Source organism: Hylobates moloch, unplaced genomic scaffold, assembly GCF_009828535.3.
Source record: "Hylobates moloch isolate HMO894 unplaced genomic scaffold, HMol_V3 SCAFFOLD_19, whole genome shotgun sequence".
NCBI classification, from domain to species: Eukaryota; Metazoa; Chordata; class Mammalia; order Primates; family Hylobatidae; genus Hylobates; species Hylobates moloch.
In genome coordinates this window covers 23,977,569-24,004,743 of record NW_026652294.1, presented here as the reverse complement: position 1 = coordinate 24,004,743, position 27,175 = coordinate 23,977,569, and the positions used below count along the sequence as shown (strand labels likewise).

At 41.8% G+C, this 27,175-nt stretch overlaps 1 protein-coding gene across 3 annotated transcripts in view; it reads left to right on the top strand.

Moving 5' to 3' along the window:
• The window catches only part of ARFGAP3 (ADP ribosylation factor GTPase activating protein 3), a 58,373-nt gene that overhangs the window by 12,460 nt on the left and 18,738 nt on the right, over window positions 1-27,175 (top strand). For all 3 annotated transcript variants that reach the window (XM_032139547.2, XM_058431420.1, XM_058431419.1), the window contains exons 3-11: window positions 4,164-4,236; window positions 7,004-7,135; window positions 8,175-8,258; window positions 10,842-10,929; window positions 15,393-15,452; window positions 18,652-18,698; window positions 19,908-20,047; window positions 24,475-24,603; window positions 25,066-25,188. In XM_032139547.2, the coding sequence (XP_031995438.1) occupies window positions 4,164-4,236; window positions 7,004-7,135; window positions 8,175-8,258; window positions 10,842-10,929; window positions 15,393-15,452; window positions 18,652-18,698; window positions 19,908-20,047; window positions 24,475-24,603; window positions 25,066-25,188 (876 nt within the window). The remainder of the gene's footprint in view (window positions 1-4,163; window positions 4,237-7,003; window positions 7,136-8,174; window positions 8,259-10,841; window positions 10,930-15,392; window positions 15,453-18,651; window positions 18,699-19,907; window positions 20,048-24,474; window positions 24,604-25,065; window positions 25,189-27,175) is intronic.

The window sequence follows — 27,175 nt, the reverse complement described above, 5'->3', positions numbered from 1 at the left end:
TTCTCTTCCTTCTGTCTTTACTGTGTTCTTTTCCTCTTTCTTTCTGCTAAGTCTAGCTTATTATGACCTGGCTCTCCTTCCTCGCTAAAGAATACTTCCAGTTTAAGCCATTCCAGGAAATCGGGTGGTTTTATGATGTGTTCCTCCCTGAGGGAAGGACTGACCTGGAGCCTGAGGGGCGGTACAGCAGGATCTGTTTGGGCCATTGCAAGTTTAATCACTGACCTTTTTAAAAGTCAGATAAATAGAACTGTATGAATCACAATGCTTGTAAATGATTCAAAAACAACAATTAAAATTCATGATACAACCTTAGGGCAGGAGTCTAGGATTTGGGCAAGAGAAAGTCAAGGATGAGAAGGTACTCAGTATTGTTTTTGTTGTTATTTTTAAGGCAGAGCTACTCTTTAAGCATTTTTATTCCTTAAAAAAAACTGGGGGGCCGGACACAGTGGTTCACACCTGTAATCCCAGCACTTTGGGAGGCCAAGGTGGAAAGATCACTTGAGCTTAGGAGTTTTTTGGGTTTTTTATTTGCTTTTTTTTTTTTCTTTGAGACAGAGTCTCACTCTGTCCCCTCAGCTGGAGTGCAATGGCATGATCTCAGCTCACTGCAACCTCCACCTCCCGGGTTCAAGCGATTCTCCTGCTTCAGCCTCCCAAGTAGCTGGGATTACAGGTGTGTGCCACCACACCCACCTAATTTTTGTATTTTCAATAGAGATGGGGTTTCACCATGTTGGCCAGGCTGGTCTTGAACTCCTGACCTCATGTGATCCACCCACCTCAGCTTCCCCAAAGTGCTGGGATTACAGGCATGAGCCACAGCACCTGGCCGAGCCTGGGAGTTTGAGGCTGCAGTGAGCTACGATCTCACCACTTCACTTCAGTCTGGGTGACAGGACAAAGACCCTGACTCAAAAAACAACAACCACCACCAAAAAAAAAAAAAAAGCCACTAGCTAATTGGGAAAAAATCCAAGCAGTCCCAAAATATATAAAGTCTCTCCTCTAGAATACTTTTCCCCTCTTCTTCCCCTCCCGCTGCCAGACACACACACACACACACAAACACACACACACACACACACAGTTTCCTGTGTGGCATGGGTGGTGTGCATATTTAAGTAGAGTTTTTTTTCTTTAACTAGAGTTTCAAGTCAATAAATTTACAGAGGAAAGATAATTTATAAGTTATGGCTTTTGCCAAGCAAAAGGGGGAAGGCAGATTAAGAGTGTATGGAGAGGGCAAGCTGCATTGGTTGCTGACTGCTCCCAGAGTGGACCTGATTGAACTGACCTCTGCTCCTTTTCACCTCCATTGCTGGGATCTCCATGTTTCAGGCTGCTCCTCCCCTCTAGCTCTGTTTCTTCTCAAGTTTGCCGTTATGTATTTCATGAGCTTATTAAAGGTGAATGGGATCCCTGCATCGATCTTGTTGGCCTGGGATTAGGGACAGGCTTAAATACAATGTAAGTAAGAAGATAGACTGCAAAGTTATGCATGAGAGATAGAAACTAAGTCCTGTGCCCACTTCTGCTTGGAAAAGAAGGCAAAGTTTAAAAGAGGTAACGTTTGCAATGAACTTGGAAGGTTTGGTGAGGTTTTGATAATGGAGACAAGGCCGGGCATGGTGGCTTGCGCCTGTAATCCCAGCACTTGGGAGGCCGAGGTGGGAGGATAGCTTGAGCCCAGGAGTTTAAGACCAGCCTGGGCAACATAGTGAGACCTCATCTCTACAACAACAACAAAAAAATAATGGAGACAAAGGAGGGAAAATTGAGGTCAGCACTCGGACCTTCAGATATAAAAGCAGGAAAAAGCGAAATGCTTCGTAGCGAGTTTTTGTATGCATAGGAAAATAAAGAGAAGTAAGGGTGAAAGGAGAGGATCTGTGTCATATTGTGGAGTGCTTTAGCTGCCAGGCTGGGAGCTAATAGTTCACTCCTGAGGCCCTGGAGGGGTGAGGCATGTGGGGAGGCTGACTCAGCCTGGGTAGAGCAGGAGACAGCATCAGGAAGAGGTGAGGACCAAGGCTGAGGATGCAGGAGCGGGGATGCAGTGGGGAGGTCGGTGGGGAGGCAAATCTGAGCTGTCCTTTCCTGGCCTTGGGTGTGTTCCTTACCTCTGAATGTCTTACTTTCCTTCTATTGAAAGTGAGGGTGAGAATACTAGGACCTGCTGTATAGGGTGTTGGCAGGAGCGAGCAAGAGAGCCCCATATAGCCTGGCACATAGTGAGCCCTAGAACATGTTGATGATGATCAGGGCAGAATCTGGGCTCCTGCTCGGTGGACACGGGGGAGAACCTTTTTGTGATGTCATTGTAGAAAGGCAACGCTTTTTGTGACCTTATAGAGGTAATCAAACAAGTTATAAACAAAGGGCTGCTGGGAAGTTGTTACTGAGATTGTCTATAAGTAAAACTCTAGATTAATAGTGGTATGCGCTTTGGGAGGCTGAGATGAGGGGATTGCTTGAGGCCAGGAGTTGGAGACTAGCCTGGCCAACATGGCAAAACCCCATCTCTACTAAAATTACGAAAATTAGCCAGGTGTGGTTCTGCACGCCTCTAATTCCAGCTACCTCTGGAGGCTGGGGCACAAGAATTACTTGAATCCAGAAGGCAGAGGTTACCGTGAGCTGGGATTGCATAACTGCACTCTAGCCTGGGCAACAGAACGAGGCTGTGTCTCAAAAAAAAAAAAAAAAAAGGTGTGGTTCACTGGGCATGGTGGCTCACACCTGTAATCCCAGCACTGAGAGGCTGAGGTGGGAGGATTGCTTGAGCCCAGGAGTTCTAGACCAGCTTGGGCAACATAACAAGACCCTATCTCTATTTAAAAGAAAAAAAAAAAGGCCAGGCACGGTGGCTTATGCCTGTAATCACAGTACTTTGGGAGGCCAAGGCGGGTGGATCACCTAAGGTCAGGAGTTTGAGACCAACCTGACCAACGTGGAGAAACCCCGTCTCTGCTAAAAATACAAAAATTAGCTGGGCGTGGTGACACATGCCTGTTATCCCAGCTACCCAGGAGGCTGAGGCAGGAGAATCACTTGAACCCAGGAGGCGGAGGTTGCAGTGAGCCAAGATCGCACCATTGCACTCCAGCCTGGGCAACAAGAGCAAAACTCCATCTCAAAAAAAAAAAAAAAAAAAAAAAAGCCCGGCATGGTAGCTACCATCTGCTTGGGAGGCTGAGACAGGAGGATTGCTTGAGCAATCCTGGTTGAGGCTGCAATGAGCTGTGATCACACCACTCCATTCCTGGGTGATGGCGTGAGACCCTGTCTTAAAAAAAAAAAAAAAGAAAGAAATTAGTAAACATAAGGGCAGCACAAAGGAAAGTTTTGGTGGACCTGAAGCTTCTTTTCTTTTCTTTTTTCCTTGCCCATTTTGTAAAAGGTATTCTGCCTATACCCATTCTAAAATATCCACATTCCTTTACAGTTAGTGTAGGGCAAGCTATTACTGAATAACAGCCTCTGCTTTTTTCTCATTTCTGTGGCTTCAGTATAAAGATTCTAACATTGTTGCTTTACCGTCGACCCCTTGGTCAATGTGCGTTGTTGAGGCTATACTCACTGCCTTTACTTGTTTCAGATTTGATCTTACAGTGGAGAGAAGTCAGGCATAAGGTGTGGAAGGGGCAGGAAGTGCTTGTAGCTTTCACTTCAGGAGCATGAAATCTTGTGTTTTTTCCTCTCCCTGCTGGTCACGATGTTGGGTAGGTCTCTTCTACCTTGTGATAAGAGAATGAGCGTCCTCCAAGCTTCTGGTAGGGATCAAACTGGACAAGTAGATCACCGACCTGAAAACATCCAAACACTGCATCTGTTTCGAGTAGAGACACATTACCAAATTTTAAATCATATCCAACCAAGGATGGGAGGCAAAGAGTTGGTGCTGTTCCAGCAGCCCGGTGACACTTGTCATGTCCCCGTGCCCTGCATTCCAGGAAGGATGAGAGGAGCCAGGGGTTGCTCGCACCAACCGTCATCCACTCTGGAGTCCTGGCATCTCAAAAGTGTGGGTCCTTGTTGACACAAACTTAGAATTCTTTAGGATCCTAAAGCCTAAGGAAACCTTGTTCTTAAAAGCTCACTGATTTTGATCCTGGGGATAAAAAATATTAACATTTAGTAATATTCTTTCCATGTAGATCTACAGAGTTGGATTCTAACTGGTCATGGTTTCAGTTGCGATGCATGCAAGTTGGAGGAAACGCTAATGCAGTAAGTGCATCTCAAACTCATCATTTTCCTTCTTGTTTAAATATTTGTTATGCTATAATAGTAAAGAAGCTCAGGCTAGGTGCAGTGGCTCATGCCTGTAATCTCAGCCGTTTGGGAGGCCGAAATTACAGGCGTTTGGGAGGATCACTGGAGCCCAGGAGTTCAAGACCACCTGGGCAACATGGCAAGACCCTCTATTTATAAAAAACAAACAGGTCGGGTGCGGTTGCTCATGCCTGTAATCCCAACACTTTGGGAGGCTGAGGCAAGAAGATCACTTGAGTCCAGGAGTGTAAGACCAGCCTGGGCAACATAGTGAGACCTCATCATACAAAAGACTTAAAAATTAGCAAGGCATAGTGGAACCTGCCTATAGCCTCAGCTACTCAGTAGGCTGAGGTGGGAGGATCACTTGAGCCCAGGAGTTCAAGGCTGCAGTGAGCTGCGATCATGCCATTACACTCCAGCCTGGGTGACAGAGCAAGACCCTGTCTCAAAAAATGCAGTATAGTGACAGTTTCACCGGGCCATGATCCAGCCTGGTATTGAAGCAAGCCCTCTCAAAAAAAAAAAAAAAATATATATATATATATATATATGATGTTTCAAGTTTTTTTTTTTTTTTTTGAGATAGAGTCTCACTCCTGTTGCCTAGGCTGGAGTGCAGTGGCAAAATCATAGCTCACTGCAGCGTCAACTTCCTGGGCTCAGGTGATTCTCTCACTCAGCCTCCCAAGTATCTGGGACTACAGGCAAGTACCACCACGCACAGCAAGTTTTTTACATTTTTAGTAGAGACAGGGTTTTGCCATGTTGCAAGGCTGGTCTCGAACTCCTAGGCTAAAGTGATCTGCCCACCTCTGACACTCAAAATGCTGGGATTGCAGGCATGAGCCGCCGGGCCCAGCCAGTGTTTCTTATTAATTTTTTATTAATTTTCTGTTTTTTTGTAGAGGCGTGGTCTCACTTTGGTTCCCAGGTTGGTCTCAAATTCCTGGCCTCAAGCAATCCTCCTGCTTTGACTTCCCAAAGTGCTAGGATTACAGGCATGAGCCACTGTGCCCAGCCTCAAGCATCTTTTTAGAAACCTTTGCCCATTATCATGATGTTCACAAACTTGTTCCTAAACTTAGCACTGTTGGTTTGACTTACCTGTTCTTATTTCTAAGCCTTCCCAAGGTTGCAGAGTCACCCTCCAAACTCCAGAAAGGAGCTTTCTCATCTCAAGCCAGCAGGGGTCGGGGGACATGGGGAGGGAAGGTTCAGATGAGTGGTCATTCAGTTTACCCAGTGGAGCTGTGAGTTATGTGCTTGGAACCATCCTTTTTGTATTTGAATCCTAACTCTTTCCCTTGCTACCCATGTGACCTGGGGCACATTGTTGAACCTCTCTGTGCTTCATTTTCCCTATCTGTAAAGCGTAGACAGCAGTAGTGACTGTCTGATAGTGTTGCTATGACAGTTGAATGAGATGATGCCCATGAAGCACTCACAACAGGATCCGGAACATGTGGGTGACCAATATTATCAGTCGAATTAGGTTCATCAAAGGATCACTTTTATAGGTTTTTTAGAAGACCTGTTTTAATTAAGATATGAATTCTATAATTCATATCTATACATGGATCCTCATGAAGTGGGTAAAAGCAGTTTCTTTTAATTGTTTAAATACTTGTTTTATCATCTTACCTATATTGTAGTCTCTGTTAGTGATAAAATAGTGCTGAACGAGGTAAATGTTAATGTAGCTCCTCACTAATTTGTCAAAAATTCTGATTTACTGGAATCCATTGTGAGATTGATTGTGGACGAGGTGTAGTGGTTCACACTTCTAATCCCAGCACTTTGGGAAGCCACAGTGAGAGGACTGCTTGAATCCAGGAGTTGGAGGCTGCAGTGAGCCATGATCATGCCACACTACACTCCAGCCTGGGTGACAGAGTCAGACCATCTCAAAAAAAGAAAAGGACCAGGAGCGGTGGCTCACGCCTGTAATCTGGCACTTTGTGAGGCCAAGGCAAGTGGATTCCTTGAGCTCAGGAGTTCAAGACTGGCAACATAACAAGACCCCACCTCTACAGAAAATACCAAAATTAGCCAGGCGTGGTGGCACACACCTGTAGTCCCAGCTACTTGGGAGGCTGAGGTGGTGGGATCACTTGAGTCTAGGAGGTGGAGGTTGCAGTGAACCGAGATGGAGCCACTGCATTCCAGCCTGGGTAACAGAGCAAGACTCTCTCTCAAAAAAAAAAAAGAAAAAAGAAAGAAAGAAAGAAAAAAGAAAAAAAAAAGATGAAGTGGATTGCTCATAAGTCCTGAGTAGAAAGCTTCTCCCCAAATAAAGTTCACAATGACAGAGATGGTTTAATGGACAAATGAGGACTAGTTATTTCATTTTGTAATGCAAGTCTCATAGCTAGTTTTTGTCGTTGTTGTTGTTTTGAGATGGAGTCTTGCTCTGTTGCCCAGGCTGGAGTGCAGTGGCACGATCTCAGCTCACTGCAAGCTCCACCTCCTGGGTTTGCCATTCTCCTGCCTCAGCCTCCCAAGTAGCTGGGATTACAGGCGCCTGCCACCACGCCTGGCTTACTTTTTCTATTTTTAGTAAAGGCAGGGTTTCACCGTGTTAGCCAGGATGGTCTCGATCTCCCGACCTCGTGATCTGCCCACCTCGGCCTCCCAGAGTGCTGGGATTATAGGCATGAGCCACTGCACCTGGCCATAGGTAGTTTTACCAAAATATTAATCTGCATGCTTTTCTCTGTAGTCTTCCTTTTTTCATCAACATGGGTGTTCCACCAGCGACACCAATGCCAAGTACAACAGTCGTGCTGCTCAGCTCTATAGGGAGAAAATAAAATCGCTCGCCTCTCAAGCAACACGGAAGCATGGCACTGATGTAAGTCACTGGAGGCTAGATTGTTTCCTTTAGATACATGTTCACTTGGTAGAAAAAGTGATTTTTATCCTGAATAGTAAAACTTTTCTACCTGAGTTGTCTTAAAAGGAATTAGTGTACAGTAGATTGTTACTATTTGAAGTAGTTATGTTCTGTAAATTCATCATGAGTACTGGATTAGTGAATACTAAAACATTGCTCCTAGGAGAAATACAGGATTAGGTTCCTATAAGCTCTGGTCTCATTTTCATCAACTGATCAATACATAACCTTATTTAACATGTGTTTCTATTTAAAGACACCTTTTTAAATACACACTGATGGCTCATGAATATTGAACTCACAGCCAAGGACTATAACTCAGCCCTGAATGAAGCTTATTTAATGCCTGGATTTTCTCCATGAGGCACATCACAGCCTTCATGTGCTTCAGAACGTGAGATAGGCCTTCAGTACTGCACTTGAGAGGCATCTTAAAAAATGACATCCTCAATAAAAAGCATGGGAATATGAAGAACGTAGCATGAAATAAACTACAGAAAGGACATTTTTTATGAGAACTGAAACAAGAAGGCAGAGTGGTGTGTCTTGTTCTACCTCAGCTGAGAACGTGCTTCTCGGGCAACTAATTTTTTGCTGCACTATTCTCCAAATGACTGAAAACACCACGAGGACTGATTTTGGGTTCAAAGTAAATTTTAGCAAGTAGGTAAATTCATAAATATGGAATCCATGAATAACGAGGATTGATTATCATTTGGAACCTGCATTTAGATATGAAGTCTTTGATCTTTCCTTTTCAGAAATGGTTTACGTGTTTGAGGTACTGGACTTCCTCAAGGTTTGGAAGCAAAATTTACTGGATGATAGATCACTAAAGTGTACTCAGAGGTCCTCTGTAGGGATGTCACTGATTTTATAAGAATGGAAAGCACCAATCTTTAGGAAACAGGTCTCTATAAGGGAAGTGAAGGGTATCAAATAAAATCCTTTACAGGCCGGATGAAATGCTCAGCCCCACGTTGTTTTTTTGTTCTAGCTGTGGCTTGATAGTTGTGTGGTTCCGCCTTTGTCCCCTCCACCCAAGGAGGAAGATTTTTTTGCCTCTCACGTTTCTCCTGAGGTATGTATTATGCTTCACATCATTTTAAAGTGTGCTTACTCTGACAGTTAACAAAAAGTGCATATTTAAAATGTTAGGTTGTAGGCTAAGCTCTTGTAACAAGAAGTCCTGAAACATAACTGCTGAAGAGACAAATGACATTATCAACAGTTCCAAGGTTAGGCTATCTGCCGCTGACTGATGGGCTTACTTTGCTGTTCTCAACATGTTTCTTCCATCTCAGGGTCTAAAGCAGCTGCTCCAGTTTAAGACTCTCCCAGCTTAAGAGAAGAGGACAGCATCCTTGAGAGCTAATGCCCTATTCTTTTATTTATTTGTTTCTGGGGGGACCGAATCTGGCTCTGTTGCCCAGGCTGGAGTGCAATGGCACGATCTCAGCTCATTACAACCTCTGCCTCCTGGGTTCAAGCAATTCTCCAGCCTCAGCCTCCCGAGTAGCTGGGACTACAGGTGCGCACCAACACACCCAGCTAATTTTTTTTTTGAGATGGACTTTCGCTCTTGTCACCTAGGGTGGAGTGCAATGGCGTGATCTTTGCTCACTGCAATCTCCGCCTCCTGGGTTCAAGCAATTTTCTTGCCTCAGCCTCCTGAGTAGCTGGGACTATAGGTGCACACCACCACACCTGGCTAATTTTTGTACCTGTAGTAGAGATGAGGTTTCACCATATTGGCCAGGCTGGTCTCGAACTCCTGACCTCAGGTGATCCACCTGCCTTAGCCACCCAAAGTTCTGGGATTATAAGTGTGAGCCACCGTACCCCACCACAAATGCCCTGTTCTTTTACAGAAAAAGTCTAGAGGGAGCTCCCATACCTTCTACTTATGTCCTATGAGCTGGAATTTAGTTGCATGTCTTATCTAGCTGCCAGGGAGAACTGAGAATTTATTACTAGTAGTGTGCCACAGTTCAGTTCAGAGCTCTGAAACTGACAAAAAATGAAGACATTTTTAATAGGGGTTTCATTCTCAGTGCCTCAGTTTTGCTGTTTATGTAGTTTATATCTCAAAGCTATTGGATGAGTTACTGCAGGTAAAAGTACTTAGTACCTGGCACAAAGTAAGCCTTCAATAAGTGCTCTAAATATCACTGTCTTCATCTTTGTGACCTGATAGCAACAGTGACAGCAATCCATAGTACTTCTGTGGCGTCTCCTCGGATCACTTAGATCTAGGGAAAGTAAAGCCTAAAAAGCCGCAATATTTACTATTTGGCCCTTTCTTTTCTTTCTTCCTCTTTTTTTTTTTTTTTTTTTTTAAGACTTGAGTTTTCGCTCTTGTTGCCCAGGCTGTAGCGCAGTGGCGCGATGTCGGCTCACTGCAACATCCGCCTCCTGGGTTCAAGCGATTCTCCTGCCTCAGCCTCCCAAGTAACTGGGATTATAGGCATGCGCCACCACACCTGGCTAATTTTGTATTAGTAGAGACAGGGTTTTGCCATGTTGGTCAGGCTTGTCTCGAACTCCTCACCTCAGGTGATCCATCTGCTTCGGCCTTCTAAAGTGCTGGGATTGTAAGCATGAGCCACCGCACCCGGCCTACTATTTAGCCCTTTAAGGTAACATGTGCCTACCTCTGTCTTGGAGCGTCATTTGTTCTGCCGGCTACTCTAGCTCCACCTAGTCCCACTGGGTAAGGAGCACGATTTGTTGAACTCTTGCTCAATCTATTCTTTAATTTTCGTTTTCTTTTTTTTTTTTTTTTTGAGATGGAGTCTTGCTCTGTCGCCCAGGCTGGAATGCAGTGGCACAATCTTGGCTCACTGCAACCTCTGCCTCCCAGGTTCAGGTGATTCTCCTGCCTCAGCCTCCCAAGTAGTTGGGATTACAGGCCCGCGCCACCACACCCGGCTAATTTTTTTGTAATTTTAGTAGAGACAGCGTTTCACCATATTGACCAGTCTGGTCTCAAACTCCTGACCTCAGGTGATCTGCCTGCCTCAGCCTCCCAAAGTGCTGGGATTACAGATGTGAGCCACTGTGCCCAGCTTATTCTTTAATTTTCAATTTAAAACTATGTAAAGTTGTACAAGTTGTTAAAGCTTGTTTTTGTTTTTTTTTGCTATTATAATTTGCACATAATTGTTAGCATTGTCACAGTCAGTAGTTACCAAAAATGGTTGTCAAGAAAGAGGAGAACAGGCCAGGCATAGTGGCTCATGCCTATAATCTCAGCAGTTTGGGAGGCCGAGGTGGGAGGATAGCTTGAGCCCAGGAGTTTGAGACGAGCCTGGGCAGCATAGTGAGACCCCTTCTGTACAAAAAATTTAAACTTTAGCTGGGCGTGGTGGCACATGCCTGCAGTCTCAGCTACTCAGGAGGCTGAGGTGGAAGCATTGCTTGAGACTGGGAGGTCAAGGCTGCAGTGAGCTGTGATTGTGCTTCTGCACTCTAGCCTGGGCAACAGCAAGACCCCGTCTCTAAAAAAAAAGAAAGCAAGAAAAAAATAGATATGCATTCCTTTCCATTAACAGGGACTCAGAATGTGGCTGTTTAAATTGTTAGGTTTTTCCCGTGCTTTGATTTGTTTTTTATGGCTGTTTTCTTGCTTTGTCTGCTAATGACTTTTCTCACCTTGTTTCAGGTGAGTGACACAGCGTGGGCATCAGCAATAGCAGAACCATCTTCTTTAACATCAAGGCCTGTGGAAACCACTTTGGAAAATAATGAAGGTGGAGTCCTTAGAACTATCATGTAATACTATTCTGTGGTTCAGTGGCATGCTATGAAACAAAAATTAAGATGGGCCAGGCACAGTGGCTCATGCCTGTAATCCCAGCACTTTGCGAGCCTGAGGCGGGAGGATCGCCTGAGCCCAGGAGTCAGAGACCAGCGTGGGCAACATAGTCCCCATCTCTACCAAAAAAAAAAAAACCTGAAACCTAAAAATATTAAAATGTAGACCCTTCTGTCTTTTTTTTTTTTTTTTTTTTTTGAGACAAAGTCTTGCTCTGCCTTCCTGGCTGGAGTGCAATGGTGTGATCTCGGCTCACTGCAACCTCCGCCTCCTGGGTTTGAGCAATTCTCCAGCCACAGCCTCCCTAGAAGCTGGGACTACAGACGTGCACCCCACATCTGGCTAATTTTTGCAACATGGTTTCACCATGTTGGCCGTGATGGTGTCGAACTCCTGACCTCAGGTGATCCACCTGCCTTGGCCTCCCAAAGTGCTGGGATTATAGGCGTGGGCCACCATACCTGGCCGACCCTTCTGTCTTAACAGGAAGAAATATTCATTATAGACTATAAAGTGGGAGAACAATATTACTGAACATGGAATATAATAATCATTTTTGTAAAAAAAGAAAAACATACCAAAAACATTCAGGAAAGCACATAGCAAGTTGTTAAATAGAGAGTAAAATTACTGAGGATTTTGAGTTCTTGCTTGATACAGTGTTGAAGTGTCTGAACTTTTATAATGAGTATGGGTTACTTTTATCATCAAAAACAAAATTTCAATTTAAAAACTGTTATAAAAATAGTTGATACATAATGATTCACATTTGGTGACTTTCTTATAGGATTACATTTATTGTAAATATATCAGTTGCTTACATATTAAAAATCACTTGTGACATGAGTAGTCAGCTCTTTCTGTTTTAAAATTGTGCATCCTTTGTTAGGCCAGAATGTTAGTGTAAATTAACAACAAAAATGTAACTTTGGATAACTAAGCAGTGAGTTCATGGGTTATGATACCATAAGAAGTGCTGGCTTATATAAACTGAGCCTTGAACAACTCTAAGGAACATAGCATAACAGGAAAGACGAAGCAGTCACCAACTGCGGGTTGGGTGATAGTATTGAGAAAATTTCTGGCAAGGATTTTGCTGGAGGGTAGGAGAGTAAGTGGTATTTATCAAGAAAGTAGTCCTAGGAGAGAGAGGCACTCCACGCTGTCCCAGAGTGGAGTCATGTTGTAAAGAAAAAAGAGTCGCATAGCCAGGCATGGTCGTGCATGCCTGTGATCCCAGCTACTAGGGAGACTGAGGCAGGCAGATCTCTTAAGCCTATGAGTTTGAGGCTGCAGTGAGCTATGATTGCACCACTGCACTCTCCAGCCTGGGTGACAGAGAGAGACCCTGACTCTAAAAAAAAAAAAATAAGAAAAAGAAAGAAAAGGAGTCACTTCCTTTGTATTGAGTTATAGGTATAAAGGTGGGAATGTCTGAGATTTACATCAAACAGTAGAATGCTGATTTTTCATTTTACTGGTATAGGAGTAGACATATCAGTGAATCAGGATAAGAACATTTCATATCCTAGGTAACAGTGGGTTATTTGATGAATGGAATTTGGACAAGTGTCTGGCATTTTAGAAACAAATAATAAAGTAGAATTTTTTCTTTACTCTTTACACCAGGCTAAATTCAGGTAGTTCAAAGATGTACATGAAAATATGATTATCCTAGAAGAAAACATGGGTAAAGCTTTTTTATTATCCTGAATTGGGGAAGCCCTTCTATGCATATTCAAATCTCATAAAAGGAAAAGGTTAATAAATCTGATGACATAAAAATGTAAAATTTCTGTTTTGAAAAAGTACTTTAAAGTGAAGACAAATGATAAACATTTGCAATTCATATGTAGACAAAAATGGCTTGTTTCCTTACTATGCAAAGAACTCTGATATCTTTGTTTTGTGGATGATTTGCACCCTGTGATTTTTTTTTCCACATTCTTTTTTTAGGCATATGACCATAGATGCCCGCAAAGAAGACATTTATACACCTCTAACTGGAGTTTAGTTTTTTTATTTCTTAGCCTTACACTATACTGCAGCCACATTTGCCTTTGGGTGTTTTTCTGCCTGCGTTTGCTTTTTGTTTGCTTGGAGTGTGGCTCTGCCTTGATTGGCATGGGCTGCCTCTTTATTGGGGTTCAGCTTTAAGACCAGCCAGCGAGCACTCCCAGTCACAACTGCATTTGTGTATTTTTTCTTCCTCATAGCATAGCAAACACCAGTTCTGGAAATTACTGCGTCTCTTAGTTTGCATGTCCACTGTGTGTCCCCTCTGCTGAGCTGTGAGCTCCTCTAGAGAGAGATTGTTTTTTAAGATGAGAAATCTACCTGAGCCATTGATTGATTTACTGTTATCAATCAGAGAGAAGAAAGAATTCCCACAATCTCCTAACAGGAACAGTGCATTATATATCTTTTGTGAAAGTACAGATGATAATTTAACTATTTTCACTATTATAATTTATTAGCATAAAAGGGCTTTGAGGCCAGGCGCAGTGGCTCACGCCTATAATCCCAACACTTTGGATGGCTGAGGCGGGTGGATCACTAGAGGCCAGGGGTTCAAGGCCAGCCTGGCCAACATTGCAGAACCCTATCTCTACTAAAAATACAAAAATTAGCCAGGCATGGTGGTGCATGCCTGTAATCCCAGCTACTCGGGAGGCTGAGGCAGGAGAATCCCCTGAACCTGGGAGGTGGAGGTTGCAGTGAGCCGAGTTCGCACCACTACACTCCAGCCTGGGCAACAGAACAGGACTCTGTCTCAAAAAAAAAAAAAAAAAAAAAAAAAGGCCGGGGGCTTTGAGATTGAGGGTTAGCCACAGGAGATATGTGTAACCTCTAAAGTCCAGATGTCTCTGTTTGTTTTAACAGAAACCCCAGTAACTAACACAGAACAAGAATTTTTTTTTTTTTTTTTTTTTGAGAAGAAAATGTATTTTTCTTTTTCACCCTAGAGTGCAATGGTGTGATCTCGGGTTACCACAACCTCCGCCTCCTGGGTTCAAGTGATTCTCCTGCCTCAGCCTCCCAAGTAGCTGGGATTACAGGCATGTGCCACCACACCTGGCTAATTTTTTGTATTTTTAGTGGAGAGAGGATTTCACCATGTTGGCCAGGCTAGTCTTGGACTCCTGACCTCTAGTGATCCACCCGCCTTGGCCTCCCAAAGTGCTGGGATTGCAGGTGTGAGCCACCACGCCCAGCCAGAACAGGATTTTTGGAACTTTAAAAAAAATTTTTATAGGGATGGGGCCTGACTGTGTTGCCCAGGCTGGCCTCAAAGTCCTGGCCTCAAGCAATTCTCCTGCCTCGGCTTAAGATTTTTTTTTTATTGTAATCGTCATTCATAGCTGAAGAGTTAGTTTATAAAAGTTTATTATTTAGAGTTTCATTTCCTTTTGCACTTGCAACAGTACTTTCATCTTCTGTGCCCAGAATTTTTTTAAGCAATCAGGAAGACCTGTTGCCTGAGGTCAGGAGTTCAAGACCAGCCTGACCAACATGGAGAAACCCCATCTCTACTAAACATACAAAATTAGCCGGGCATGGTGGCTCATGCCTGTAATCCCAGCTACTCTGGTGGCTGAGGCAGGATAATGGCTTGAACCTGGGAGGCGGAGGTTGCAGTGAGCCGAGATCGTGCCATTGCACTCCAGCTTGGGTAAGAAGAGTGAAATTCTGTCTCCAAAAGAAAAACAAAAACAAAAACAAGGATTTCCACATATTAACATACATTGGGTATGTATAGTCCACAGAGGTACTAAGTATCTTTTGACAGGTCACATTAAATCACCAGATCATAAGGTAGAATTTTGAATCATATTAGTTGAAGAGACCACTAACATTTTTATTTGATAAAGCCAGTGGATTAAAAATACACTTCTACTTTAATGGACTTTTAAGTCAAAATTCCTGTAACGTTAAAATAGAATATACAGGCTGGGCGCAGTAGCTCAAGCCTGTAATCCCAGCACTTTGGGAGGCTGAGGCAGGCGGATCACGAGGTCAGGAGATCGAGACCATCCTGGCTAACACAGTGAAACCCCGTCTCTACTAAAAATACAAAAAATTAGCCAGGCGTTATGGCGGGCGCCTGTAGTCCCAGCTGCTCGGGAGGCTGAGGCAGGAGAATGGCGTGAACCCGGGAGGCAGAGCTTGCAGTGAGCCGAGATCGCGCCACTGCACTCCAGCCTGGGGGACAGAGAAAGACTCCGTCTCAAAAAAAAAAAAAAAAAAATAGCATATACAGCTAAAAAGGTAGGTGATCATTATCATTGACAAAATTGGATAAGATATGTAGCACTGAGCAAGTTGAATTATTATACATTCAAAAGCAAGTTAGCTGAATATATTTTCTGCACTAATATCAATGTTTTGAATTTTCAGGTGGACAAGAGCAAGGACCAAGTATGGAAGGTCTTAATGTACCAACAAAGGCTACTTTAGGTAATATGCTTAAAATCCTACATTCTGATTTAAAGTGTATGACTCATTAAGAAAAAAATAAATCCTCTTGCATTTGGCCTAGGCATCTCACCTGATGGAGTAATATAATCATGACCGAATCTGTTAAGATTTTATTAAGCAAAAGATGCTATGTTCATCTCTCAAGCTTCCAACAAAGATGTTACATTGTCACCAGCTTGGTAATATAAAATGCAGCATTGTGGCTGGGGGCAGTGGCTCACACCTGTAATCCTAACGCTTTATGAAGCCGAGGTGGTCGGATCGCTTGAGCCCAGGAGTTCGAGACCAGCTTGGGCAACATAGCGAAACCTTGTCTCTACAAAAAAAAAAAATTAGCTGAGTGTGGTGGCACACACCTGTAGTCCCAGCTACTTGGGAGACTGAGGCAGGAGGATCACTTGAGCCTGGGAGGTTGAGGCTGCAGTGAGCCGTAATCACACCACTGCACTCCGGCCTGGGTGACAGAGTGATACCTTGTCTCAAAAAAAAAAAACAGCAATGTGTACATTTAGTCAATATGGCTGCTGATGGTTTTGATTGGTGGGTTTATGTTGGGCTGGCTCACCTTACCTAAATAAGCAGTGGTCAGAACATCTACACCATTCCTTTTTCCTCAAGAACTCATTTTCTTCTCTTTCTAGTTTTATTATAGGTGAATTTAATCTTAAATTTTTCATTATCAAGGAATTGTAATTTGTAATTGTTACTTATTCCATCACATTAGTCGGAAAGCAGCTGCTTTGGTGAACAATAACTAAACTGTTAGAAATGTTCCTGACATTTTCATCATGTATTAGACTTGTCAGAGTTTGGGAGCAGGTTATGTGACTACTACAATATAGATTTGTATGATACAATACAAATCTAAAAGAAAGTGATGAAAAGGAAAACTCCCACAAGCATCTTTTTCACACTTGAAATGTAATGACGTTATTGTCTACTCATGGCTAAAGATTGTAATCTTTTGCTGTTTGTGGCTTTATGCTATCTTTTCCTATCAAAGCACATTCTTATCTTTATATGAAAAAATTAAGAATTTAATTTTGCTGGGTTTCTTAAACATAATTCTAAAGACAATATATAACCTATAAGTAAAATGTACTTAGAAAATGATTTTTAAGAAACTTTCTCTAAAAGTATTTTTGTGCAATTTAGAAAGTACTGTTATTAAAATAAGAGAATGTATTATGTTTCTTTTTTTTTTTTTTTGGAGACAGAGTCTCACTCTGTCACCCAGGCTAGAGTACAGTGGCACGATCTCAGCTCACTACAACCTCCGCCTCCCGGAGCCTGCCGGGTTAAAGCGATTCTCGTGCCTCAGCCTCCCAAGTAGCTGGGATTACAGGTGTGCGCCACCATGCCCAGAAAACTGTTTGTATTTTTAGTGGAGACGGGGTTTCACCATATTGTCCAGGCTGTTCTCAAACTCCTGACCTCAGGTGATCTGCCCGCCTTGGCCTCCCAAAGTGCTGGGATTACAGGCATGAGCCACCATGCCTGGCCGAGGATGCTTTATATTTATTTTGGCTAATATGATAAAATCTATATATAAGCCAAGGTGAAAAAGCATGTCACTGGCTGCTTTAGTTGTATACATAATGCCTAGCTAACTTTGTTTTTATTACTGTTATTACTTTTTTTAGATAGAGTCTCACTTTATTGCCCATGCTGGAGTGCAGTGGGTGCAATCACAGTTCACTGCAGCCTGGCCCAAGGGATTCTCCCACCTCAGCCTCCCAAGTAGCTGGGACCACAGGTGCATGCCATCACATTGGGCTAATTTTTTTTGTTTGTTTGTTTGTGGAGGTGGAGTCTCCCTATGTTGTCCAGGCTGCTAACTTTATATTTTCAAATAAGTTTTATGCAGCCATAAAAAAGAACAGTCATGTCCTTTGCAGCAACATGGCTGGAGGCCATTGTCCTAAACAAACTAATGCAGAAACAGAAAACCAAATATCACATGTTTTCACTTATAAGCGGGGGCTGAATCTTGGGTTCATACGAACATAAAGATGGGAAGAGTAGACACTGAGGACTCCAAAAGGAGGGAGGGAGAGAGGGGAGCAAGAGCTGAAACACTTCCTGTTGGATACTGTGCTCACTATCTGGGTGATGGGATCAAGAGAAGCCCAAACCTCAGCACCACACAATATACCCTTGTAACAAAACTGCACATGTACTCCCTGAATCTAAAATAAAAATGGAAAATTATAATGATTTTTAAAGTTTTTGGGCTGGGCATGATAGTTCATACCCGTAATCCCAGCACTTTAGAAAGCCAAGGCAGGAGGATCACTTGAGGCCAGGAGTTCGAGACCAGACCGGGCAACATAGTGAGATACCCCAATCTCTACAAAAAAAAAAAAAGAAAGAAAACCAGGCATGGTGGCATATGCCTGTAGTCCCAGCTACTAGGGAGGCCGAGACGAGAGGATCACTTGAGTACAGGAGTTCAATGCTGCAGTGAGCTCTGATCACACTACTATACTCCAGCCTAGGTAATGGAGTGAGACCATATCTAAAAAATTGTTAGATTTTTAAAAGTGTTTTAAAGTTTTTGAAGAGTAGCACTTAATAAAAGAGTTGTGGCGTGGTGGCTCATACTCATAATTTCAGCACTTTAAGAGGCTGAGGCAGGAGCATCACTTGAGCTCAGGAGTCCAAGACCAGTCTGGGCAACATCGCGAGACCCCCATCTCTAAAAAAAAAAAAAAAATTGCCAGATGTGGTGGTGTGCATCTGTGATCCCAACTACTCAGGAGGCTGAAGTGGAAGGCTCCCTTGATCTGGGAGGTAATGCCACTGTACTCAGCTTAGGCAACAGAACGAGACCCTGTCTCAAAAAAAAAAAAAGTTGTTGTAATATATTTTTTAAAATGCTCCTGAAGAAGGTACTGAGTGGGGCAAGCTCAGGCTCTATCTCTCTTCATTGTACTGTTAAAAAAAAATGCATTTTCTCTGAGTTTGGAGACTGCATGGAAATACTGAGGACTCCATTTTGATGAAGCTCTGTCAATCTAAAATATGCTTATCAACTTGAGTCTTCTGGATGACAAACTAATGTGGAAAATGTTATCTCTTAAATAATAAAATACGGTATTTTAGAATTTTAAAAGACACACATAAAAAGAAATATTATTTCTAGTGGTCTTACTTTTTAATTTTTATTTTTTGGCAGAGGTTTCCTCGATCATAAAAAAGAAACCAAATCAAGCTAAAAAAGGCGTGAGTATTATGTACTTTATATATAAAAATCTGGTAGTTAAGCTTTAAAACTAAAAAGCCACTTTGTCATTTTAGTTTTATTCTTTTGAACCGTCTTGTAATAGATGTGGCTTTGATATAAGGAGTCTATATTTTGTTCAAAGAGATTAATGTTGTACTTATTGAATTTTTTCTAGAATGATTAACATTTTTTCTATCTATGACAAAATTAACAAAGGTCCCTTAGGAATTTCTCTCCTGCTTGCGTAGATCAATAAGCAATGACATATTGTGAGGCTTGGAGGGTAGTCATCTGGTGAGCTTTCAGATACAGCGATGTATTGCAGAGCACCGGCTCTGGAGGCAGGTGCAACGTTTGAATCCTGGCCTTGCCATTTATTGGCTGTGTGATCTTGGCCACACTGCTTAACTTGTATGAGCTTTACTTTCCTCAGCCCTCTGTATCCAGGGGTTCTGCATCCATGGATTCAACCAACTGCAGATCACAAATATTTGGGGGGAAAAAAAAAACAATAGGCCAGGCGTAGTGACTCACGCCTGTAATCCCAGCACTTTGGGAGGCCAAGGCAGGTGGATCACTTGAGCCCCAGAGTTCAAGACCAGCCTGGGCAAAATGGTGAAATCCCATCTCTTCAAAAAATACAAAAAGTAGCTGGATTTGGTGGCCCGTGCCTATAGTCCCAGCTACTCAGGATACTAAGGTGGGAGGATCACTTTACCCCAGGAGGCAGAGGTTGCAGTGAGCTGAGATGGTGCCACTGTACTCCAGCCTGGTCAACAGCGTGACACCCTATCTCAAAAAAAGTAAAAAAAAAGTAAGAATACAACAGTAAAAACAATACAAATAAAAACACAGAATTAGTAACTATTTTCATAGCATTTACATTGTTTAGGTATAGTAAGTAATCTACAGATGATTGAAAGTATACTGGAGGCTATGCATGGGTTAAATGCAGATACGATGTCATTTTATATAAGGGACTTGATCATCGCAGATTTTGTTATCCACGGGGTCGTGAATCGAATTCCCCCATGCTGAGGGACTCTTGGAATAATACTAACTTCACAGAGTTGTGAGGACTAAGCCAGAGAACAAATGTAAAGTGCTTGTCACAGTGCCTGGCAGGTCCTAACCCTTATGAAATGTTAGCTGTAGTCACAAAAGCTTTCAAACAGCTTGTATAGACTATAGTCTTATATATCTTCTAGCTTGGAGCCAAAAAAGGAAGTTTGGGAGCTCAGAAACTGGCAAATACATGCTTTAATGAAATTGAAAAACAAGCTCAAGCTGCGGATAAAATGAAGGAGCAGGAAGACCTGGCCAAGGCAGCACCTAAAGAAGAATCAATGTAAGTTTAATTTCATTATATTAATACATTTTCAGGGAATAAAACTATTAACTCCAAGATTTGCTTTCCAAATGCCATGTATTTTTGTGTGGGGGGGAGCGGAGGGTACTGCAAAATTTAGTTTTATGAAAACTGATATTGCATTGGCATGTGGATTGGAAGGGAAAGAGAGGATGGGGGCAGCAACACTTTCTGCTGAAGCTGTAAGGGAAAGACAGAGATGCATCGAGGTATTTACACATGAAACATGCTTCACATTATTAGAGTTAGGGAAATGCAAATCAAAGCCACAATAAGATACCACTGTGTACTCTCTAGGGAAGCTATAATAAAAAAAATCAGTTACAAGTGTTGGCTAGGATGTGGAGCAATTTGAACCCTTGTACATTGCTGATGGCAGTGTGAAATGGTGCCACTATTGTGAAAAACAGTTTGGCAGTGCCTCAGAAAGTTAAACGTAAAGTTTGTATGTGACCCGGCAAATCTACTCCTAAGTATATACTCAAGAGAAATTAAAACTTACATCTATGCGACCACCCACAAACTCGTGCATGAATGTTCATAGTGGCGTTAATCCTAATAGCCAAAAAGTAGAAATAACCTAAACGTCTACCAACTGATAAATGAGAAAGAAAATGTGGTATGTCCATACAATGGACTATTACTCAGCCACAAAAAGGAATATAGTCCTGATATATGCCACAACATGGATAAACCTTGAAAAGTTTGTGCTAAGAAAGACGCCAGTCATAAAAGATCACATGACATGATTCTGTCTATATGCAGTGTCCAGAATGGCAAATATGTAGAGACAGAAAGCAACTTACTGGTTGCCAGGGCCTGGGGGGAGGAGAGAATGGAGAGTGGCTGCTAATGGTCCAGGCCTGCTTTTTGGACTGCCGAAAATGTTCTGGAGTTAGTGGTGATGATGGTACAACTTCGTGAATGTGCTAAAACCACTGAATCATGGACTTTAACAGGGTGAGTTTTACGGTATGTGAATTATATCTCTATAATGAAAAAAGTATTTATAATCTGAAGCCCTGTTGGACTCTGTGACTAAATTCTAAATACATGATGGAAGACTGTGGCTCTGGTGGTGTCTCCAGAGGTTCTGAGCCTGGATCTTGGAGAGGGAGAAGGAAGAGTTTCAGAGAATGAAGAAGGTGGAATGATCGTGTGTGTCGGGGGCCTGCCTGAAGTGGAGGAGTTGGAACGATAATGTGGAGCACCTTAAAGTCAGGCTGTGGTTGTCCACTTACCCGAGAGAAACAGCTCCTTCGGCAGTGCTGTGATGAAGGGGCGTCTCGGGAAAGTGAGTTTGGTAGTGATACCCAGGCCAGGAAGAGGGGAGGAAACTGGAAGCCAGGAGGCCAGTGAAGAGACCGGTTTTCCATAGACATTTGTAAGACTCTTGAGAGGTTTTCATTTGTGTTGAAATCAGAAGAGAAAGATGGCCTTCTGGAAACTGACTGTGTACCAAAGATGAGGAGAGAAGAAGGGCGGGGGGTGCATGCCACACAGAAAGGAAAAGTAACCTGGATCCCTAGTTTTTGTGCGTGTGTTTTTTAAAGGTGTTTTCTCTTACTTTCATGTGTATTTTATCTGTTTTAGCTTGAGTTACTATAGACTGTGTGATGGAGAAAATAACACCTATTTTATGAGATGGTTTTAAGGATTAGTTTAATAGCTTAAGTGCTCATTGAAGTGCATCAAACAGTACCTGGCACATAGTAGGTGCACAATAAATGCAACTGCTTTTCATACTGTCTTTTCATACTGTTCATACTACTATTCATACTGTTCATACTGACAGTTCGCTAAGATGGAGTTTATAAGGTGAACCCAAATAATTTGAAGTTGATGTTTCTCCTTGTCATTTAATTCACAGAACATAGGGGGCAGCACTGAACTGTATTTAGGTCGAATATGGTTTGAAATGCTTTGTGTAAAAATTTACATTGACTTGTCACAGACTTTAATTTCTCATACTAAGCTAAGTTTTTGATCCTGGCAAAGGGAAAGGTTAGATTTGAGTGTTTCGATGGCTTCTCTTAGTATTTGGGAGTAGGCTCTGTCCAGATTACTCATGCTTGAGGTTTTCCCAGAGCGTGTGTAAAACCGGGCCCTGATCAGCTCCCTCCTGCAAGTAAGCTGGATGGAGAAGCGGCAGGTAAGCTGGATGGAGTGAAGTCTGGTTGTTACTTCCAATATTAACATGCTAATCTTCCTGAAAACAGGAAGCAACAACCAGCCTTCACTTGTATCTTTTATTAGGCGTGTTTAATACCTCACAAAAACAAAGATGCAGATCGGAAGATTTATGAATTTGATTTGAGAAGCCAGTTTGGCAACTTTCATGGCCTTGTTCAGAACAACCACACCACTGTGCCTTAATGACCACCACTGCCACTCAAACCCATAGAAAGTACAGGTGTTTTATCCTTAATACATGAGTGTTATTTTGCAAGTTAGTTTTTTTAATGGCTGTAAATAAAGTTATTTCAGCTCAGTAAACTGTCAGAATGGTGTCATTTCTTGTACTGTCAGAGTGTGAAACTGAACGGCCCATGAAGTGTCCTGGTCTCCTTCTAGCAGTTTCCCAGTCCGTCCTCAGAGGCTCTCTGTGTGCCCACTTGGTAGGACGGAAGGAAGAGGCAGAGCTGCCTCGAGCTGCTCCTCTTGTTTGATCTGTGTCCTGCAGTCCTCCCTTGAGCCAGTACCCATAAGCACTCCTGAAGTTCTGAGAAACACGGTGTTCTGACTTCTTAACTCTGCTGGTGCTTCCAGAGAGATGTTCTCGTAAGCTTGGATATCAAAGTGCATGCTTTTAGTGAGTGACACAGTCCCATGTCAGATTACCTAGGAAGGAAAACTTTTCCATCTCTTATCTTTCTAGTAGAACCTAGAACCTTTTCATCCCCATGCATCTTCTCCAGAAGAATCTGTTGCTATAATTATATGTATTCATGATTTTAAACAGAGCTATTGTTTTCCTCCAAAAGAAAGAGTAGTATTTATTTGTTAAGGAATAAAATAGCCATAACCTGTTCTGTAAGAAGAGTAGGGAAAACAAACTGCCATGTGAAAACCAAAGAAATCTTGCTTGACTCATTAAAGAACAGAAACAGCAAAAGCAAGATTACTTTTTCCTAATGAGAAATTCTGCACCGGGCGCAGTGGCTCACGCCTGTAATCCCAGGACTCTTTGAGGCAGAGGCGAGCAGATCGCCTGAGGTCAGGAGTTCGAGACCAGCCTGGCCAACATGGTGAAACCTTGTCTCTACTAAAAATACAAAAATTAGCTGGATATGGTGGCAGGTGCCTGTAATCCCAGCTACTCAGGAGGCTGAGGCAGGAGAATCGCTTGAACCTGGTGGGTGGAGGTTGCAGTGAGCCGAGATTGCACCACTGCACTCCAGCCTGGGCGACAGAGCAAGACTCCATCTCAAAAAACAGAAAGAAATTCTGTTGTCTTTCCCTGTTACTATGCAGAAATATATTTATATTACTAGGAATTTATACAATGCCTCTTTTGCCAGGAATTCATGATATTTTACGTGTTTTTATAAAGTGGATGATAACTTAGAAATCCTTGCAAGTTAGATAGATCATTTTTCAGGGCCCTGAAATGTTGTGCTGTCTCACTAAAATACGATGCAAACTGCTGTTCTTGCTATATAGGCATAGTTTTCTTTATGAAAAATTAAGTCATTATTGCATTTTTAGAAATCTGAGAGCAAGGACAATGTTTTGTAAACCTTTTTACCCCTTTGGTGTCCTGCTTGTAGCAGATATTTGATTTTAAATAGAAGAGTGGTATATGACTGACTAGTAGTGCTAAAGAGTCTACTAGCTGATGAGTGACTATCCCATTTTAAATGCTCTCAGAAGCCTGATTGCATAGAGATGTATCTACAAGAAATTATTTTGTAAAGGAAGGATCCTTTTACAATTAAGTAATAGCCCCTTAGTTGATCTATTTGTAAAGTCAAATTTATATATTTATTTATTTATCTTAAATCAAGATAGAGTAGTGAGACTAACCTCATGCTTTGTTATGTAATGTGGAAGTGTAATAAAATAAAATATTAATCCAAGTAAGAAATCCTGCTTTTCACTATCCCATATAGAAGTGATTTGGGTATACATTATGTTATTATACAATAATAGGTAATGTGAACTAAACTTGACAAGTGGTATAGGTTGAGCAGCAGTGGGAAAGTGGCTGTAAGCTCATTCAAATTTTCTTAAACGTCTATTCAAAAAAGGCAGGTAGAAAAAACGCCAACTTGCCTTCATAATTGTTAATTATGGAAAGAATCATAAAGCTAAAAGTATAAGTTACATGTTTAATTTTGCTTGCTATTTTAATATAAGAACAAAGGATTAAAGCTAAATTAAGGAGTATTTGGTTTTTCTGGCAGTGTTTCATCATTACGATTAGCCTATAAGGATCTCGAAATTCAAATGAAGAAAGATGAAAAGATGAACATTAGTGGCAAAAAAAATGTTGACTCAGACAGACTCGGCATGGGATTTGGAAATTGCAGAAGGTATGTGAGACTGCTTTCTTGGAGTTAGAATTTAAAACAGTGTGCCAATCATCAGTGGATTTTTCTTGGACTGTGTTAGTTTCAACTTTAGAGTTTTTTTTTTGTTATTCATTAACTTCTCTAATTATTTTTGCTTTGCTCTGGTATTCAGTATAACATGAAAAATTTCAAATTTGGCTCTTTAAAAGACGGAAAAAGGTCTGGCTCTTCATGAAGCACCTACCAGAGAGGAAGCCACGGACATAACCAATGTTTGTGACTGTATTTTGTGTAGACACAGTCCGCACACAATTTTAACATTTTTGAAAGCTCACACCAGAAAAAAAAATTGTTTTATTGCTTATGTTTTTAACCCCTCTAATACATTTGTCTTTGTTCAAAATATAAATTAAAGCTTTGTTTATTTTGGTGAAACAAAAGTTTGTGAACTTACTGATATATACTTTTTTCTGTTTTCTCAAGTGGTATTTCACATTCAGTGACTTCAGATATGCAGACCATAGAGCAGGAATCACCCATCATGGCAAAACCAAGAAGAAAGTATAATGATGACAGTGACGATTCATATTTTACTTCCAGCTCAAGGTACTCTATTACAAATCATCGTTAAAGTGTCATTTTGAAAAGCAGTGACTAGTATGAATTTATTAGTTTATTTTCATTAGGAGAAATTACAAATCAATTTACTTCACTGTTTTTAAAAGCTTTGGCTGGAGCCAAAGCTATTCTTTGGAGTAAAAATTAGAGAAACGTTTGTAAAAGGACAATGTGGGCTAATATTAAAATGTTTGGCAATAAAACAACTGTGAGTTAAAATTAGAGGTAGGAGAGATGCATTTATTTAAATTATGAAATTGGAGAAAACTGCAAAATCCTGAAGGTATGTGTTTAGTCCAGCAGTGGGAATATTTCACAGCTCTTTCTCAGGGCTTCAGGAGATTTCTGTGCTTCAGAATGCCAGCTTCAGAAAACTCCAATTGGTACAATAGTGCATTAAATAAACTCTATGGGTGTGTGTATTTATTAATGAGGAACATGATTGCACTTTGAGGGGATCCCAGAGTAAAGCCTAGGTTTCTCTCCTTCAGCACTCACTATCTGATTGAGACAAAATGCATAACTCTAGTGTGAAGCTGACTGTGGAGAGCAGTGCACGGTCAAGTGGCCTGCCAGAGCAAAGAGAACAAGTTTAAACTTGAGTCACTTCACTTTGTAAGGACCTGCTCGGCCCAGGGAGAGGTCTGCTAAAAAGGCACCAAATGAACCTGTGATTTCACTGGAGAGGGCACAGCTCAGGAACAGAGGGGTAAGAATATGGGCCCAGGGGCCAGATGGCATGGATTTGAATCCTGGCTTTTACTTGTGTGTCACCTGGGCCAAGTTATTTAACTTCTTTGTGCTATAGCTTCCTCATCTGTAAATTAGGGACCCTAGTAGTACCTACCCGATAGGGTTGTGTGAGGATCAAATGAGATACTGTGAATACTATAGCACGTTTAGAATGATGCTTGGCTCTTACTATGTTTAGCTGCTATATGATAATATAGAAACTCAGTTTGAGACATGTGATTCAGTCTAAATGTTTTTTGTTTGTTTGTTTATGAGATAGAGTCTCACTGTCACCCAGGCTGGAGTACAGTAGCATGATCTCGGCTCACTGCAACCTCCACCTCCCGAGTTCAAGCGATTCTTGTGCCTCAGCCTCCTGAGTAGCTGGGACTACAGGCGTGTGCCACCATACATGGCTAATTTTTTGTATTTTTAGTAGAGATGGAGTTTCGCCATGTTGGCCAGGCTGGTCTCAAACCCCTGACTTCAAGTGATCTGCTGGCCTCAGCCTCCCAAAGTGCTGAGATTATAGGCATGAGCCTCCACACCCAGCCTAAATGTTTGATGACTATTGTTAGGTAGTTAAACTAACCACATTGAGGACCACCTTTGGGTTAGCAGTTCATGAAAACTGAAGGAGTTCCTGTCAGTAATGGGCGGTGCTTACTGGAAGGCTCCATCACTTATGTCTCGGAGAGCATTAGAGTTGTCTGGCAATTTATAGGTTTGAGGCATTTTCATATGTACAAAATATATATATGTGTGTGTATATATACACACACACGCACTTCATATATAGAACAGATATATTACCTAGGATCTAATTGTGAAATTGTATATTTTCCTATCAATGTTTATAGACAAGGAATTGTATAAAGAATACTACCCTTAAAACTGTCTCTAAGTATAGCTCTAAATTATTTCAAGTCCAGGGATCTTACCAAAAAAAAAATAAAGTAGTAGTTTAGTCGTGTTCCATGGTGGTATTTTCAGAGACTTGGGTGGTTTTATATTTGCCTATCCTTTGTAGCCTCTATAATGCATCAAGTTTCACTTTACTCAGAAGTGATACCCAAATCATGCCTTTTAAAGGTATGTAAATAGATTTTACACAGAATAAAATGAAATGTGTAATTTGATTTGGAAACTGCATGCGTGTCAGATCATTCCAGTTATGAATATTAAATGATGGAGTAAGTCTGGGTCAGAGGAAACTCTTGGCAGTACGGGTCTGTATTTGCCT